Source organism: Corvus kubaryi, unplaced genomic scaffold (assembly GCF_017639235.1).
Source record: "Corvus kubaryi isolate FWS band 111438036 unplaced genomic scaffold, C.kubaryi_AGA036_p1.0 37308, whole genome shotgun sequence".
In the NCBI taxonomy this organism is placed as follows: domain Eukaryota; kingdom Metazoa; phylum Chordata; class Aves; order Passeriformes; family Corvidae; genus Corvus; species Corvus kubaryi.
In genome coordinates this window covers 6,032,208-6,050,343 of record NW_024581096.1, presented here as the reverse complement: position 1 = coordinate 6,050,343, position 18,136 = coordinate 6,032,208, and the positions used below count along the sequence as shown (strand labels likewise).

The following is an 18,136-nucleotide window of genomic DNA, read 5'->3' as shown; positions in this document are numbered from 1 at the left end:
CTACAAGGGAGGGAGCGGGCCTGTGATGAACAAATGCTGTGCACACCATGCATCCATGAAACCACATCCAGCTCCTGACAAAACAACTTCACAGCACATAATAGCCCAGTAACAGAGTTGAACTGAGGTCAAGCCTGGAATACTAATTTTAATCGTCTTGTTCTAATTTTTTTCCTCCTGACTTTTTTGTATTGTAAGATCACAAATAATTTGTGCACATATTGGTTCTGAATAAAACACTGAAACATGAGTTTATTGTTTCTCTTTGTTGGAATTTCCTAGAGGAAAAATATTGCCAAAACAATTTAATAGCGTATTCAAAATTAAGAGTGCATTTTGACCCAAATGACTATAAATTAACCTAAAAAAAAAGAGAAAAGACAATAAAGTCTTAATTTTCCAAACAAATCAAGAAAATAACTGCAACAAAAGAGCATTTCAAAGAGTCACTGAACAATACTGAGAAAACATGCCTGCTAATCAAGGTAAGGACAGCTCCTTTGGAGGAAAGACTCTCACAGCTTGAGGCTGGAAACTTTGTATTTGGAGAAATGTGCTGTAAAAAATTAAAATATTTGAGCTTCATTAATTTTTGATGCACCTTCAACAAAACCAGGAGAACTGTATCACTCACATCTGAACCATTCCACTTCTCACAAAACTGTGTTTTCGAAGAAGCAATACATGTTTCCTGTAAAGCACCTGAATGATGTGGTTTGAATTTGTTTGAATTTGCAGCTTTTCTCAAAATCCTCACATTGAGAACTGTTCTCATGCCTAACAGTGTTGCTTAAGGCTGTTGCCAAATACCGAAGTACCACTTGTGACAGCCACGGGAGAAGGGGGAGTTTTCACAATAGGAATTGTGCAATCAGATTAGCCAGTCCAAGGAGGATTATAAAGATGTGAATGATCAATGCTGGCCATGTCAGCTGCCCAGCACGGTGCAGGGAGATCATGTAGATGAGTGATGGATACACGAATACAAAGGCCAGACCACATGTTGCTCCGGAGTATCTGAGGAAAGAGAGGGAAGAGGGGAAGAAGAAGAGAAAAAAAGAAAGAATGCTTTGCATTTATTCTTATTTCTTATTGTCGTTTCCCCTGCCAAACCAATGAACAGTCTGGATGAACACTGACTATCTGCAATTGCTAAACATTGATTTCTGTTCCTTGCCGACTCCACCTCCTTCACTAGCATTTAATGATCATCCTCTGTGTTGTCCAGCCCCCTGCTTGCCTGTACCTGCACTCTGACATGTCTCTGTCCTTTCAGTCATACCCTGTGATGCTGTTGAGGACCAAATCCCTTACTTTGACTTTATGTTTCTACTTTGGGGAAATCTATCAACATGCAACAGAAAGAGACTGGACAGTGCACCCTCTGTTACACATCCTTTACTGTCAGAACTGTAAATCTCATTGCACCCCAGCCACCTGAGGACACATATTAAAACATTTAAATATAGAAATGTTCCTGAATCTGCAACTCTTATTTTAATTTATTTAATGAGCTTATAGAAAATTATTCTCCAGACCTAAGAGGAACAACATGCCCTTCTGATAACATGATCAACCACAGCAAGGTTGCATTTAACTGTTCTTTTTCTAACCTCTCCCTTGCATACAAAAACGTTCTCATTATTTTCCCTTACTAAGCAGCCAAATATTATTAAGTAACAATGCTTTTTTTTTCATATATTTGAACATTCCCTTCAGAGGAAAGACCATAATACATGAAAATCATCTGCAACACAAAATCAGCAAACATGCAAGTTAGACTGCATAAAGACAATTTATCTGCTGGAAATCCACTGTTATACATGTTTGGCTACTATGCACAATATAGACACATTACAAGAGATAAGCACCAGCTTGGAAACAGAGACACGTATTGCACAATGTTTAACTAAATTAGATATTAGGAAGAAATTCTTTCGTGTCAGGGTGCTGAGACACTGGAACAGGTTGCCCAGGCTGTGGATGTTCTATCCCTGGAAATGTTCAAGGCCAGGTAGGATGGGGCTCTGAGCAACCCGGTCTAGTCAAATGTGTTCCTTGCCCATGGCAGGGGGGGGTTGGAACTAGACGATCTTTAAGGTCCCTTCCAACCTTAAGGTCCATTCTGTCATTCTAAGAGTCTATAATGACGATTAACTAGACCATCTCTATTACTGGAATACAAATAATTTTACTACAAGGAGAGACAGAAGAGAAAGAGGAAATGGGAAAAAACCTCAAAGATCAGCCACTGAGCGAAAGTAAATTATTTTGCTACCTTGGTCAGACCCAAGCCTGTCATTCTGGTTTTATAATTGCAGATTTCTGTATTTTTAAACACCTCCCTCTCCTGGTTACTTAAGGAAAGATGCAAACCAAGAATAAATGACAATGCATATAAATATGTTGATGTCAAATGTAGAAAATAAGATTATTATTTCCTCTAATATTTTCTAATTATAGAAATCCTAGCTTTTCATCAACATAGTAAATTTAAGATATCATTTAGAGGTACAACTTTGATGCCACTTTTCCGTTTAAAGTTACTTGCCTTCTTGGATTTTTATTATGGAACGTTTTTATTATTTGAACCTTCAAACCAGGTTCAAATGTTAACACAAAACAGAAACTTGAGAAAAAGCACACAATACTGAAGCAACTTTTCTTCAGGCACCATATTCTTTTATGATTATAGTTATAAGGTCCTCAGATACAGCTCCAGTAAAACTCAACCAGCTCAGACACAGAGGCACAATAACAGATAGCTGCTTGTCAGAACTTTGCAAGCCGATTGTTTACACATCTAAATCATTATTTACAACTTAAGAAGGCATAAGCGTCACAAAATATAAAGGTACAATTATTATTGCTTCTTTTCAACATCAAGACACAAATGTAGTAACACCACAGGGAAGCTGCAAGCAACACTCACCTTATGATACCTCCTATATTTGGATAAAATCTTGCCATTGCTACTCCAGCTCCTACAATGGCTAGGTTCAGGATGAGCACATGGAAAAAGCTAGGGGAAAGTGAGGAAAGAGTTTTAAAACCTGTTCTATTTATTACAAAATACTACCACTATCCTTCATTTACACTAACATTTAACTGGTACATGGGTGGTGTTTTCATTTGCATGACTCTAATAAAACTAATTAATTTCACAGCAAACATGTAATCTACTGAATATTCAGAGTGCCAATTTCTAAATACCTCGTATTTTGACTCAAAATATTCTTAAGGAATAAGAATGTGTAATTTGGCAATTCTTCCGAAAAACATCATACGTGATACTCAGCACTGAAGTATTTCAGATGGATATTCAAATACCAAAGAAACAATACTATACAACTTAATTCCCACACAAAAGAATTAGCTTGTTCACAGAATGATCTGAATTGCTCAAAGTGAACTAATGGAAACCAGAAGAAAGGCAAAGATGCATCAAGTGGAAAACATTACAAAGACTACTGGGGGGGAAATAAAACCTTAAAATTTGAACTCTACTGCATTTCGATAGAGGACAAACATTTAGAATGTTGGATGTCTTGTGGTACATGAACTGTGCCCTATTTATGCTGAATTTTTTGCTGAATTTGTTTTTACAAATAAATTCCTGTTGCTTTCCTTTTGCATTAAGGATGAGAAAAACAAGTATTTTCTTTCTGCAAAACCAGCTTTTACTGAATGAGACAAATTCAGTTCAGTTATGCACAGAACTGAGACTCAGGAAAGTATCACTTTTCTTTCAAGAATATGAAATGTTGGCATATTTTAGCATAAAGTCAGGAAATATAATAAAAACCTGTGATATTTTGGTCACACAGCTGTTTCTATGAAGGGAAAAAAGAATTCTCACAGAGGAAACATACATACACTTACAGGTTTTGTTTATTCTTCTGGAGGATACGATTTCCTAAAATATACAAAACCTGTAAGCCGAGGCTAATTTTTTCTTCACTGTAGAAAGTATGTGTATTATGGAGGATGTAACTAGCTAACAACTTTTTAAAAGTGACAGCTTCCATGGCTATGGCTGAAAGGCTGCCTGCCAGTTTCCAAGTTAGGAAGATTAGGGACATAGAATAGTGTCATTAAAGCTCAGGGAAATTAAGGCAATTAAAACACAAAGGAATAATTTATGTTATGGACTGTTTTTAACCATCACTCTTAAAAATTGATTTCAGAAAGACAGAAAAAACATCTTTAATTTTATATATGACATTTTAACTGTGGTACAAGAGGGGTACTTTAGAGATTGACAATTGCAGTGAGGCTACAGCAGCTGTTTAAGTTTAAAAAACACTTAATTGGATATAAACCTGGTAAGACCCCGCGAATAAAAAATAAAATTCCAAGAATCAGACTTCTTAGGGACCGAATGTGTACAGCTTCTCTAGTATTGCTAAGGAAAGTTAGTTAACTAAACTGTTCACAAAAAAATGCCATTGAAAACTACTTCCTCTTTCCCCATATATGTGGCAGATTGTAAATCTTACTATCACGCAATTGAAGCAGAAAGTTTATGCACACAGAAAATGACAGCACTTCTTCCATTCTTTTTTTGCTGAGATTATTTTTTTAGCAAGAGGGACTAAAAACAGTGCAGGGTTAGTAATTCAAAAATGTTTTGCATATTTGTGTCAGTTTGGAGTATTTTAGCAGAAAACCTGAAAAATTGCAGAAGTATTTTATTCAGGCATGCTTTGAAGGCACGATTTTGTTGTTCAAAGCTGTTGTTTAAAAAAAAAATTAATTCTCAATTCTTCTAAATTTTGAAAGCAAGTAGGCATGTCTGCATGTTTGGTATGAAATGAAACATTTTACAATTTCTTGATCTGGAAAAAGATTATTGGGTTGAGGGGGGACACAATGTGTTCTGGCTCAGTTGAAAACAATGGTCCCCATATGCTGAAGCCTCCAAAGTAATTCAGTACTTGTAGAGTATTACTTTGCAGTTTTAATCGTTAAAATTAAGCAGAATCCTCAAGAACAATACCAAAATCAGAAGGTCTGAAAAGGCTTTGCATCTACCTGTTTCAATGTGAAAGATTTCACTCCATTTCTCCCCTGGAACTTCCTTGCTCCTTTTTCTATCTTTTGAAACAGCCTGAATTGTAACTATGTCATTGGACGACAGGTGTTTAACCTGCAAACCCTTTCTTTTACCTAGGCAGACATTCACAGCTCAGCTCATCTCATCTCCAGGGTGGGAAAAAAGCCTCAATCTTAATGGAGAGAAAGGCTTTATCATTTAGGAAAAAAACCCTACCCTTCTGAATAAAGTAAAATCTGATACCTAGGGCTACTAGGAGGTACATTATTCGAGATAGTACTTTTTCTAAGACTGTAGAATTCTGTGCATGTGTGTTCCAGACAGGACAAGCATTTCTCATAGCCTGTGACATTTTAACAAGTTCTGAATTGCTCAGGTTTAGGCTGACACTGGCTTACAGTACAATTAGCAGTCACCACACATTGCAAAAGGACAGTCAGAAAAACAGCATTTGGAGGCACGGGACATAACCATACCACCCTGCTTTTTACAACCATACAAAGAAAAGTACTTTAGAGGATATTAGAGATTAGAAAAGATTCAGCCTGTTTTGCCTAATCACCATGGTCACATACAGATGTTTTCTAAGTGGTATAACTTTCTTCCCCATGGTCAATGGCAGCAGAGTTGGGTGGCCCATGCCAGGGCTGGACTGTCTGCCTGGGCAGCCTGGTTAGGGCTACTTCTCTGAGGCCCAGGTTGGGTTGCCTGAAGGAGGCTGTAATTCACACAGGAGGCACACCCATGGCAAGTCTTTTACATTCTGTTCTCAGTCTCCATACTCTCAGCTGGGCAGATGAAGATTCTAGCTCTTTTCTATAAAGGGAATCATTGCTCACCTGCAAAAATCCTGCAACCCCACAAAAATGATAACAGAGAGGAGAAAAAAAAAAAAAGATTAAAAGTAAATGCAAGCTTTCCCCTAAGTCTTGCTTTTCTCTCATGGCAAGGCTATCCTTTCAGATTGACAGAGTGGAGAAACAACCTTGTATGCCAGAAGATCATTAAAGGGCTTGCTCCATCAAGTTCTCTCCTGTGGAAGTGGTAGACACTTAAGTCACTGAATAGCAGTGACCGTATATATCTAATTAACTTTGGCATCCTCAAAGTAAGAATCATATCAAAAACAATGAAACCAAACCCTAGCACAGGTGAAATTTAAAGATAGAAACTATTTTTAAATCCTGTCAGCTTTTAAGCTCCCTCAGAAGTTTTGGACTCAGCATGGAGTCACAGGACGAACATAACACAATAAGGGAAACTGGAAAGCCAGGAAAAAAGCAAATCAGGATCATTCAAGTAAGAAATTTTGAGAGGTTACTGTATCTAAAAATGCATTTTCTTCCTGGAAATCTCACTCAAGTGACATTGGTCAAAAGACTATGAATCACAACCTTTAAGAAGCTAGACAGAGACTACGTGAAAAGCAGACAAGCAAACATGCATATAAACAGAAGAAATGTGTTTCATTGCATCAGAAGACATACATCTGTGGGAGAAGGAGAACTGGCAGGTCTGCTGGGCTACCATGGAGTAAAGGAAGGACAATCATTAAGAAAAGCTAAGTGATTTTTGTGCATCAGCTTATTTAAACTCTCAGAACAGGAAAGACGTTTAAAAAGTTTTTTAAAATTATCAGATGACTGTATAAAACACTTTATGCACACCATATAATTAATCAAGGGAATCTCTGTCACAAATAGCACTGTAGCCAAGAGCCAGTAACAGTAATAAAAAAATTGGCTTTCTGGACATATAAGAAGATCCAGAGTCAAGCAAGAAACAGCAGATAAAGCACATGCCTCTGGCCCTAAATCAGCTGTTAAATGATGCCATTACAGACATATCTCATTTTAGAAAAGAAAGCAGTTACCCAAAACACTAAATTTTGGCCTTCCTTAACACCAGGGAGAGCAGAGAGAATGAACAGTTCCTTGGGGTTTTGTTCCAGTACATCTGGAACAGTACAACAGTACTTTCTCTGTTGTAATCTGTATACTAGCATACATTTTGCAAAATAAAAGAAGGAATTAGGATGTCTTCTCTTGTTTTTAAATCTTCTGTAGGTAGAGAAAGTAGAGAAAGGCTGAAGGATTTGTAGATTGAGTGCACTCTCAGCACCAAGCTGTGTATGATGCAGTGGACATGCTGGAAGGAAGAGATGCCATCCAGAGGGACCTGGATAGGCTTCAGAGGTGAGACCACGCAAAGCTCAACAAGGCCAAGTGCAAGGTCCTTCACCTGCATTGGGGCAGTCCCAGACGCACCAACAGGCTGGGCAGAGAAGTGATGGAGAGCAGCCCTGCGTTGAGAGACTTGGGGGTTATGGCTGATGAAAAACTCAACATGGGCCAGCAGTGAGTGCTCACAGCCCAGAAAGCCAGGGGAATCCTGGCCTGCATCCAAAGAAGAGTGGCCAGCAGGGCAAGGGAGACGATTTTGCCACTCAGTTCTGCTCTGCTGAGACCCCACCTGAAACACTGCATCCAGCTCTGGGGTCCCAAACATAAGAGAGACGTGGAACTGTTGGAGCAAGTCCAGAGGAGGGTCATGATGTTGGTAAGATGACTGGAGCACATCTCCTATGAAAACACGCTGAGAAAGTTGGGGCTGTTCAGCCTGGAGAAGAGAAGGTTGTGTGGGGACCTCACAGACACATTCCAGTATCTGAAGGGGCCTACAGGAAAGCTGGAGAGGGACTGTCTGACAGGAACTGGAGTGGCAGGGTAAGGAGGAATGGGTACATACTGAAAGAGGGAGATTTAGGTTTAATAGATGGAAGAAACTCTACTGTGAGGGTGATGAGACACTGGAAGAGGTTGCCCAGAGAAGCTGTGGGTGCCCCATCTCTGGATGTGTTCAAGGCCAGTTTGGATGGAGCTAAGAGCAACCTGGTCTAATCAAAGGTGTCCCTGCCCACGGCAGGGGGGTTGGGACTAAATGATCTTTAAGGTCCTTTCCAATCCAAACCACTCTATGATTCTATGTGATGATGCCTGTGAGAAGACTCCTGCGTCTAGCATGTATTTGATTTTAAGATAGGCAGAGATGCAGGTGACTGGTACTTGTACATAAGAGCAAGGAGAATCCTCCTTCTTAGAATCAAGGATGTTTTTACTCTCCTCCTGACTGTTGGAAGACAAAACACTCACTTCCTCTTTCAGACAAGCATGCTTCAACTGTTCAGCTTATGCCTGTTGTGAAACCTGAGAGAAGGAAAGTTACATATTGTCTGTTTAAGCTTTTAAGTTTGGAGAGCATGAGCTGCTTCATCACTCAAGACTATGGATTAATAGGATACACTATAGGTACATACAGCAAAGGACTGTTCACAGAAAAACAGCACTACAGAGTATCTAAAAAGCATGGGACAAAAGAGATGAAAATCAAGTTTCCAGACAATAAAAGCTCCCTTGAAGAGGAGTATATAGTTTTTTATTATAATCCAGTTAAAATCCATGCTTTACCAGAAAAAAAATAGGATACAAACCATGATGTTGCTTTTGGTAGAATTTGCCCTGGATTGGATCAAAAGTCAAGACTATGAACAGCAAAACAGCAAACAAATATCTTGGTACTTTATTATAACTAGTAACAGATAAATAAAAAGGAGTAAAGCCCAGAGAATGAAATTGATCTGAGCAATACAATCACTCCTAGGAAATAAAAACTATCTGGCAGCCCTGCAAACATGTGTGAGATCAAGCTATCTGCTTTAAAGTTGCATCCATCCAAAATTCTAAGTACTCCATTTAATAACTTAATGGCTATTTGTTAACTCCATCCACACCAGTAGCAGGTATCCACACTTGCAAATAACTGCTGATATGAAGAAGTCTGGCTTTTAAAATCAGTGAGTTTCCAAGTGAAGCAACCAACAGCTTAAAAATGAAGATAGGAAAATTTCTAATGGAGACTAGGACCACAGGAGAAGGTTTTCTGTTAGACTTTGTTGTTGGTGGTGATTTGTTTGGACAATTATAGCCAGATGGCAAATTTATAACATTCTCTCAGGTGCAAATGAAACTTAATATAGGAAATACACACCTATAAAAAGACATAGGATTTAGCACACAGAATCACAGGGTTAAACTAGGCTAGGTTGCCAACAGAGATCATGCTCTTTTCTTCCTGTTCCGTCCTTTGGGTTCCCTAGTCACACAAAAATTTTCTCCAGACACATGACCCAGCATATTCTCCTCCATATATTCATCTTAGACAGACATATTCATCTTACACAGACATGTAAGACTAAAGCATGAATCTCTGCAGGTCAATCTTCTTATTGCCCAAGAACTTATTGCCCTGATTAATGAGAATTTTGAGAAAAGAAGCCAAGTATATACTATTACATATAATCAGCTTATTTTCCTACACAAAAAGCCACAGAACATAATACTTCCAGGTAGGTTCTTCAGAGTGAATCACCAGGCTCTCCAGTAGACATCAGCCTATGTCAGTAAGAACAACATCTTTATATTTGCAAAACATTTCCCTACAAAAGCAGGTCTGGGAAAAAATAAAAGTACTTAAGTTTTTCCTAGAGAGGTGATAAAGGGCTACTAAAGGAGCTTTGTCAGGTTAGGTGACTGGTGAGAACCAGTCATGAAGATACATTTCACAACCAGGTAGCAAATCTTTACTATCCTTCCAGATACATGTCCTATGCTTTCTACTAGCCTTCAGTAACTCTTCGCTGCATAGAGAAAAACAAGGGCTGACCTTGCAAATGCACAGAAGCCAGAGCCTAAAGGTTAACTGAATGATTTCTGTGCCATATTTGAGACACCTGGGATGCTAGAAAGCGAGTGACAGTCCACTAGGCAGAATGTGCTACCTCATCACTACAGGTTGGAGTGACTTATGTGGCTTCCTAGAAACCATTTCCACTACGCAGAATATGCTACCTTATCACTACCGTTTGGAGTGACTTATGTGGCTTCTTAGAAACCATTTCTGACTTCTCAGAAGCTTTAAATACCTCAATATACGGAGTCTTAAAAAAAATTAAATTTAAAAAGGAGTGAAGCTACCCACAGGACATCCTGGAGACCAGAACCAAGCAAGTATCTGCATCATCAAATTCGTCATACCATGAAGGCTTAAAACAGCAAGCTGGAATTAACCCGAGAAGAGTCTGGCATAAAGCTGTAGGTTCTCAGAGAGGCCATGAGGGAAGTGAAAACCATTCTGGTTGGAGAGTAACTGGAGGGAGGAGATAGGAAAAGGCACATCCACATAATATAAAGGACATGCCTATTTCCCAGTGGCTGTGAAAGCCATCTTTAGCACTTAAATAAATGGCCTTGTTTCCAACAGTAACTTGCAGCAGTTCCTAAAAATCTCAACATTGAACTGCATACAATTCAGCGTCAAAAAAAAGCAGGCACTTATTTCACTGTCTAATTTTAGGCATTCAGTTTCTAGAACTTCTCATACCTATTTTAGGACTCAGAAGAAACCTTAAACTTGGAACAACATCTCTGCAGACCTGAACTGCTGATGCCACTGAGGAAATACACATCCCTTCCTGAGATTTTTTTTCCTTTCCTCCATCAACAGTAATTGAAAATATAAAATAAGACACTTGGAGATAAATGGCAACTTCTCAACGGTGACAAATTCAGTACTCCAGTACTCCAAATATAAATGTCCTAGGTTTCATTTAAAAAACCAAACTAAAACTGAAATCTGCATCAGCTCTTCCCTGGAGTACAGACACTGTACAAATGCAAGGGTGTGGCTCATCTCTGAAATTAGCATGTGAAAAGCTATTTTTATAAGCATAGCAGCAGCCCAGATAGCACAACTAACAACTCACTTAGCTATTAGCTCTGTTTAAAAACAGATGGATGATTACTAATCATGCACAATCAAAACACGGATGGCATGCTGAATGGTTAGTATCTGGAGTATATGTCTTTCACAGCTTAAGGATTGCTAGATGAAATGCTTCTGGACTAAACAAATTTTTTTTCCTGTACAACTTTCCTTCTGCCATATAAAAGGGAGTGTGTTGACAAAATATAAAAGGGAGTGTGTTGACAAAATTCCTATTTATTGAGAAAATGAAGATCTAAATCAAAAGAAACCCCCTTACCCTGCACCGGCAAACTGTAGCAGTCCTGATCTGCAGGCAAGTTTATTTTGCATGCCTATTCACCCCAATTCTACAAACTGTGAAACTAGCTTATGAAATGTACCTAATGCACAAAGAAAATCCTCAAAAACCTAGCCAAATTTCTGACAACAGAAAGCCAGTTAAGCAAAGTGTGCCAAACTATTGTCAAGAAACAGACTTCTTACCTTGGGTAAGCATTTCCAAAAAACTGTCTTAACAGCTGAACTCGTGCCAGATAGCCCAACAGTGGGTATACCGTCATCATTTGGAACAGCAGGAATATTCTTGCAACAAATGACATGATGTCATCACTGGGAAAGTTATCTAGAAAATTCTAAACATATAAGTAATGTTACACATCAGTGGCGGCTTGTTTACATCTATCTGCTGGATTTTAGTATCTGTGTGCCAGAAAGAATGGGATAAAATCCAAACAACTACAATTGCTAAATGAACTCCACAGCATGAAAAACCCTCTCCCTCTTTTACAACTGCCTTGCCACCAAATAACAACTGATTTTTGAATATTACTAGGCTGATGTCAGTGTTAATGCTAGTATTACATAAGGAATCACTTTCTGACCTTCTGAACATCCTCAAATAATCCAGGCTGTGGAGGGGCCACCTAACCTTTTAGGCAGATGGATTCATATGCTTCTATTATCTGTTATATCATACCTACTAATTAAAAACTGTTATTTAGTAAGTAAAACTGCATCACATACAAATGAGGAAGGGATCATATGCTACAAGTGGAAACATCCAAAAAAGTATTATAAGACTTAAATATCAAGAAATATACAAATGGCTTCATAAGCACTTGAGATAACTACAGAAAATAAATGGGAAGAAAATCACTCATTATGTTATTTAACTGTGGATTTCATCCTGTGAAATTATTTTAGGTGGTTAAAAAATTGTTTAATGGTTTAACATGGTACTAGTTCTAACTAATGCACAGTCAGAGGAAGCCTTTAAAAGCTGCTTTATTGCTAAATATTATGCCAGAGTTATAGAATACCTGGCATAAAATGGATCCCCCCCCTCGATAACTGCTATCTCTGAAGCAGCTTAAGGGTGTGGAAATTTGCCTATAAGCAAATAAGAGTTTTTAGCCTTCACACGGTGTTTCATGTGATGGTATTATCTGAAGAACTCTGCTGGCAAGGCTCACCAGAATGTCAGACTGGAGTGTCAGACTCCAAAATACTTGCAGGGAGGACTCCTATCTAAACAAGCTTGTTTTCACATTCTGTTTCTTCTAGAGTCCCAATGAGTCACTGCACACACGTCTCAGGATTAAAGAAGCTAAAGAAATGAAAGGCTCAACTGTTCACTTATTCATTTCAGTCCTTCTTCATCACTTTCACAGAGTATTTATTGAATGTTTGTTTTTCACTGAAATACTGGGAACCATTTATAAATATAAATGAGATAACACAAGCAGTACTCATCTGTTCATGGTAGTGCCCATGAGGTGTCAACCAACTGACCACAGTCAAGGGCAAATGTGTCTGCTAGAGTGAATCACGAACCAAGAAGCAGAAGCTGGGGTTTATTTATTGCATATTTTTAAAAAAGTTACGGACAAATATGGCATCTTAATGCGTATTAGGAAGAGCATTGACAGCAGGTCAAGGTAGGTGATCCTGCCCCTCTACCCTGCCCTGGTGGGGCACATCTGGAGTGCTCTGTCCAGTTCTGGACTCATCAGTACAACAGACACATGGAGCTCCTGGAGCAGGTCCAGCTCAGGGCTACAGAGATGATCAAGGGACTGGAGCATGTCTCTTACATGGAAAGGCTGAGGGAGGCAGGCCTGTTCCTGTTGCACCTCATCAATGTATACAGGCATCTAAAAGGAGGGTGCCAAGAGGATGGATCTGGATCTTCTTGGTGGTGCCAAGCAATAGGACAAGAGGCAAGGGGCAGAAGCTGATGCACAGAAGTTCCACATGAACATGGGGAAGAACATCTTTACTGTGTGAGTGACCAAGCACTGGAACAGATTGTCCATAGAGGTTCTGGAGTCTCCCTCACTATGCCAGAGCATATCCAGAGCATATTCCAGAACCATCTGGACACAATCCTGTGCTATGTGCTCTGGGATGCCCCTGCTTGAGCAGGGAGGTTGGACCAGACGACCCACTGTGGTCCCTTCCTAAAAATCCATTTTGTGATTCCATGAAATACATACTGCAGTAAAGTATCTCACCTGTTCAATGCACTCTTTGGATAATGGTGGAGAAGGAAAAGATGCAAAAATTATCACTCCAACATAGAGATACGTTAGTCCAACCAGGAAGTATGCAATAGAGAGGTCTCTCACCTGAGAAAAAACAAGACTTTATTTTGGCCAACACTGACACACAAAACCAGATGAAATAAAAACCTCGTGAGATTTCTATTTCATTTATTACTGTTGCTTTTACATGCATTACTTTTTTATATTTACTACTATCACTTAATACATCTTTACTTTTACTTTCTACTACTTGAATGGAGACTTCAGACCTGGTCCTGATCAGATCAGAAAGCTGCAAGGAGATACCCCAAAGTGGAGCTAGACAAGTATTATTTATCTCTCAACACACAAAAAAGCCACCATGAAAGAGATATACCAATAGATGTAGCATGTTATTCCTGATGCATAAACATACACTGGTTATTAAAACAAACAAGAAACTCCTTCTACTTTCTTACATTCACCTATTCCTACTAAGACCCTTGGGACACAGACACACCTGTCTAAGACAGAAAGCCCAGCAATACCCTATGTTAAATTTCTTGTCATGAATAAAATCTTGCAATCAAAGACATCAGTGTACCCAACTGCAGATATAAAAAAAAGGAATTTAACCAAAGGTTTTAAGGATAGAGTGCTGAAGCAATGGTCATAAATCCCTATTTAACTATACTACATACACTTAAGTATGGATTTAAACCTAAACTTCAATGCTCAGTTCTGAAAATTTTGGCTATTTTTATAAAATATATAATATATACAAATATTTTCCATTACTCAAAAATAATTACATATTTATTACAGGAAAATAACCAGCAAAAAAAATTAAGTACTTTATGAAACTACAGAATCCACATATACATCAGAGTGACCTCACAGAAATGTACTTGGTGGGTTATTCTTCTACATCAATTCCTTCCTTTGGAAATAAAGAGGGAGACCATTTGTTTCTAGTTATTAACTATATTCTGTATAGGCTTATGTTACAGTACAAAAGACTCATCACCTTACAGCAAACCATTTGTTCAGCTACTGTTAATCATCACTTCTTAAAGAATTACTAGTAATGTTTCAATACATGGCCCTATTTTCTTAAGACTGAGAAGCAAGTCTTACTAGTTCAGGGACAGCACCAAATTACTAGGATTATACTGGTTTCCAGCCAGCTCACTGAGCATGAGCAAAGCCTGCTCACATCTGTGCATGAAAATTTTTCCCTATGTGCTTCTTCACACTATCTTGTTGACAGAAGAAGCATATCCTACACCATTCCAGCCTCTGCCAAGGGCAAGGCAATCCTTGAGGAAAGCATAAAATGCTAGACTATGAGTTTTAAGAGAAATTCAGATGGAAGGCAGTGAAAGAAGTGGAATCTCCTACTGATTTTGCCAGCGTTTTTGGGGTAGAAGATTGCTGTTTGATAAGGAGTATTATTTGCCCCTTAGAGGCTGATGGGAAAAAGGCATCAGTGTTCTCTGAACACGTCTCCCACGGTGGCCTTCAAGCTCCCAGAAGCTGCACATTTCTAGCTGCAACCTCTTCCTCCTGCTGACCACATGAAAGCACATGAAAGATGATTCCCTAGATTTCATTCTCCTCATACTGGTCACTGAGTAAGGACTACCAACTTTCACCAGAAGCTAAGCAGCAGCATTTTCTTTAAATTATACTCAGACTTTCTCCTCATGACATGAGAAGTTGTACAGCTATATGTTTCTATATAACACCTACATCTTCAAAAGCATCAGTGCTCACCCTAAAAACTGATTTTAAGAATACAAAATCTGAGCATCCAGATTTCTTACAGGTATTTATCAGCAACTTCCATTAACTGCAGGACTCAGGCAGTTTTGCAGAGAGATACAGACTCTCGTCTCTTGAGGACAGGACTTGGACAATTTTTCAAAATGTATCCAAGACCTTCTTAATGCACATAATCTACCAAAACCTGCTTTAAATTTGGTATTTTAGAGGTATTCCTAATGCATAAAAACAGCATAGCTACTCACAGTTGTTATTGGTACTCTGCCTACACGTAAGTTCTAGAACCAACTGTAAAACTATTTTTGCTGTGACAAGTGCATGCAGTTGTGAGGGCAAGAAATCTGAAATAAAATTCTTACTGCTTCCTTTGGACATGAAAAATGGTAGATAGGTGGTGTGCTATTACTTCCAACTATACTAACCAGTTCATGATTCTTTCTTAAGGGTGTATGATTTAATCTGCACTGAAACTAAGTGCTGAGATAATTTTGATAATTTATTTTCATAGATGTAACACAATAGACTGTTCTCTTCAGGTGCTGTCACCATACAAAGAGTACCCAGATTTCAATTTCAATAAGCTACTAGAAAAGAAATAGACAACTTGAAAACCTGGATTTATTTTTTTCTCAAACATCCATCAGCTGCCTTCCAAACATATGCTGCTGTGTCTAAGATGGTTATCTTTGTACAACATGTGTTTGCTTACATAACAGGAACATCATTTGATTAATGTTCATTACTCCTCAAGAGACCTGGGTTCACTCCCTAAAGACCTTGACAGTACTGTTTAGACAGCATAATTCCAGATAAAATCAAAGGACACATGGGGAGAGACAAAAGGATTAATTTTAACTAAGAGCAATGTAACTACACTTTTCTATTTTAAATTTGATACTTGAGGCATTTACATTCAAAATGGACATCGCTGTGGTGAAAGCTGCCTAAGCATAAGAATATAGCGATTCTTACAGCCACAATTTAAGAATCAAATGTAGAAAAAACTATGTCGGAAGCAGGAAGTACTTGTAGAATCACAGTGGAAGTCTCAAGGTAAGTATCTAAGGTAACATGCATGTCACAGTCCATAAGGATCACAGACTGATACGTGCCAAACGCTTGTCAAGTACACCAGAAGTAACAGGCAGATTTTGAGACAGAGCTTGGAGAACCTATGTTAGCTGCAGTTCCTGCTGATCAGGAGCTCCCCTGGTCAGACACACAGAACAAAGTGTTAGAAGTGGCACGGGAAGAAGAGAAAATTGGGTGATCAAGGCTGGCAGCAGCAGTAGAACAAAGGAAGAAACCAGCCTCCTAACAAAAGGATGAGTCTGATAAATCAGGTGGAGCTAGCAAAGACAACCCTGAAAGTACCTAGACAATACTGTATCATACCCACAGACCAGTCAGTACTCAGCTGCTAGATGGACCTGCAGCACAGGATTTGACACAGCATAGAGAAGGCTCTGTGGCTCTGCGGATATTTCTTATGTGGTGCTGCAAAGAACAGGCTGCTTCCAGGCCTTGATTTGCCTGTTGAATGCCATGGAGAAAACAGTTCACTTTCTTCCTCAGTACCAGTGAAAGCTAGCTTGTAGAGTTGCTTCTTGGATGGAGAAGCCTGTATCAGTGCTTAGTAATGATTACCACATTCAAATTCAAAAGGTACCTTTTGATCATTCCATTTCAGATTAGTGCTTCTCAGGAGAGATGCTGTCTCTGTAATATCTCAACAGGACTCGATCTATATCATAAAACCAGATTTCTGCATCAAGGGCAAGTGATAACATTTAACTGGGTGACAAAAAAACGTATTTCACCAGGATGGATGATGCTGTGCATAATTTTGGCTGGAAAAGAAACCAGTGGTATGGCACCATCAATGGAAGCTCACAGTGTTTCTTTCCATACTGCAGAAAATAAGTACCATTTGCAGCTCCATGCCTTCTGCGTTTAATACCTACACAAAAAACATCTCCCCACTCCCAGCCTTTCTCCCAGGTACATCCACAAACAACTCTTAGGCGACAGCATATTCAGCACTAGCATATTCATGCCTGCAGATCATGCGGGGCTTATGTAGCATCTGTACAGATGCTCAGGGAAACTGATCACAGACATGAATCAGGAAAAAAACCAACCAACCAAAACCCACAACTAAGCCCCTTTTTGTGGCTGGCTTATGTTTCCTATGCAATTTGTTTCCAAACCATTTACCTGAGCACTGTACAGAAACTCAGGCTGATAAATACAAGGAATTCTTGGTCTGAACTGCAGACTAAGAACCTGCTCACAGGGCTTCTCCAGGCTGTGCTGCTGACATTTGGCTTACTCTGGTACACTGCTCTTCTCACACCCACATCACTGTACAGGAATAGCAGCCAGAAGAATCCTCCCCCATGTGCGTTTTAGCTTTGGGCTGTGATACACGCCTGTGACCAGAATGGAAGCTGCTATTGTTTTGAATTTCTGACTCCATAAAAGGAACGTTATTGTTTGTCTTACTTTTTTCCACCTCCCCAATGTGTTGTTCTATGACCACTAGTTTCAGCAAGATTTGTTCAAGACTAAAACAGTGTTTTTTCAGCTTGCCATATTCTGTGCCTTTTCACAGAATTCTGATGGTACTGACATGTTAACAGGTCGATCAATAAAATAGTGAAGTTTTTATCCATGGAGTTACATCAGTATCACCCCATCAGATATTGAGAGAAGAAAGCATCTTGTTATAAATATATGGGAAAAAAACCCACAGAGGATGAGACCCCTATACATATGTAAATCTCCCACTTAGCCCAGCAGCTTAGTGACATAATCACAAAACGACTCTTCAAGAGCATAGGTGCTTCATTAACATTTGCAAAGCACTTTTGAGACATAGGTGAAAGGCTCCTACACAGCTACAAACATGAAAAGAAATCTCCAGCCAAATAAAACTCCTACAAGAACT

At 39.0% G+C, this 18,136-nt stretch overlaps 1 protein-coding gene across 4 annotated transcripts in view; it reads right to left on the bottom strand.

Moving 5' to 3' along the window:
• Positions 1 to 225: 225 nt before the first annotated feature.
• SLC38A9 (solute carrier family 38 member 9) overlaps positions 226 to 18,136 on the bottom strand; it is a 47,500-nt gene continuing 29,589 nt past the window's right edge. For 3 of the 4 annotated variants that reach the window (XM_042028337.1, XM_042028338.1, XM_042028340.1), the window contains 4 exons: positions 13,393 to 13,506; positions 11,363 to 11,511; positions 2,933 to 3,022; positions 226 to 1,017 (listed from right to left, as the gene is read on the bottom strand). In XM_042028337.1, the coding sequence (XP_041884271.1) occupies positions 852 to 1,017; positions 2,933 to 3,022; positions 11,363 to 11,511; positions 13,393 to 13,506 (519 nt within the window). In that variant the 3' untranslated portion in view covers positions 226 to 851. The remainder of the gene's footprint in view (positions 1,018 to 2,932; positions 3,023 to 11,362; positions 11,512 to 13,392; positions 13,507 to 18,136) is intronic. The other variant, XM_042028339.1, reaches the window with a different exon arrangement.